At 34.0% G+C, this 1,130-nt stretch overlaps 1 protein-coding gene across 1 annotated transcript; it reads right to left on the bottom strand.

Annotated features, from left to right (window-relative positions):
* Positions 1–425: 425 nt before the first annotated feature.
* LOC108335573 (uncharacterized) lies at positions 426–909 on the bottom strand. The gene is made up of 2 exons (XM_017571606.2): positions 769–909; positions 426–658 (listed from the first exon to the last, which is right to left on the bottom strand). Exons 1-2 carry the CDS (start codon positions 857–859, stop codon positions 441–443), a joined length of 309 nt encoding a protein of 102 aa, XP_017427095.1. The 5' UTR covers positions 860–909; the 3' UTR covers positions 426–440.
* Between the last annotated feature and the right edge of the window lie 221 nt (positions 910–1,130).

Genomic DNA, 1,130 nt, shown 5'->3' with positions numbered 1-1,130 from the left:
ATCTAACACTTTACAAAATTTAAGAATTTGTATTAGTAAATATTCTTTATTTTACGAACGTGCTCACTAATAACAAAAAGTAACTGAGTTTTGAAAATTCATATGGTTTTTGTTTCTACTAATCTAAAAATCCTTAGAAAATATATGTAATATACTGATTTAATATAATATTCTAAACAAATACTTGGGAAAAACCTTTTCGTTAAGACTTATTTCTCATAAAATTTTGCAGCTCTTATTTCTCTGTACAAATTACAGTAATCTGTACCGAATAAAAATGAATAATAGCTAGACAATACATTTTAAAAGAATTAGAAAAAGAAATGTCCATGAAAACAGTGACAAGTTTCCCTCTTTCAACCCTATCCATGTATGCTTACTACATTACCCAACTTTTACACATGAATGTTAATTTAACATTTCCCCTAACAATATCATTTCTATGGTACTGGCATAGGCTGGAACGCAGCAGCTTGAGGGGGTGGTGGACGAAGGGCGGGAATCGAACCAGGAGCGACCCCATTAGCAAAGGGACGGGGAGGCACTGGTGCAACCCCATTAGCCTGAGGAACATTTGGAAGTGTCGGAGGTCCACTGGCAAATAAAGTATGGGGCCTGCTCTTCTGTGCAGTTGGATTACTTGCAGCCAAAACTCTTTCTGCACCACGGAAGAAATATATTAGCAGATAGTCAGATACTACAAAAAGGAACAATAGGCATGAATTAATCCATAAAAAAATATAGAAATAGCATCAAGAAAGGTCTTACCTGCCGGGGTACCATGCCGTTCACCCTTAGTGTCTTTCTTATAAGCATATGACACTGTAATTTGACGATTGCAAAGATATTGTCCATTCATCGCCTATGAAATATACAAATATTCAATATCAGTGGCATGGAAATGCTTACACTAATTTCTCTATTAATAAATCATATGTAGCATATTGGTAAAAAAAAAGTGGAATAATAATTTAGATAAAATCATTTAGTTACATCATGATCATGATTTAATTTATGTAAATATTAAATATAAGTTAAAAACATTTTACTAAAGGAGTAGCAGAGCATAGCAGCAGAGCAGCAGAGAAGCAGAGGAGTAGAGGAGAGAGAACTAAAAAATTAACGTCCGT

This window comes from Vigna angularis, chromosome 11 (genome assembly GCF_016808095.1).
Source record: "Vigna angularis cultivar LongXiaoDou No.4 chromosome 11, ASM1680809v1, whole genome shotgun sequence".
Lineage (NCBI taxonomy): Eukaryota > Viridiplantae > Streptophyta > Magnoliopsida > Fabales > Fabaceae > Vigna > Vigna angularis.
This window is presented reverse-complemented; position numbering and strand designations above follow the sequence as displayed.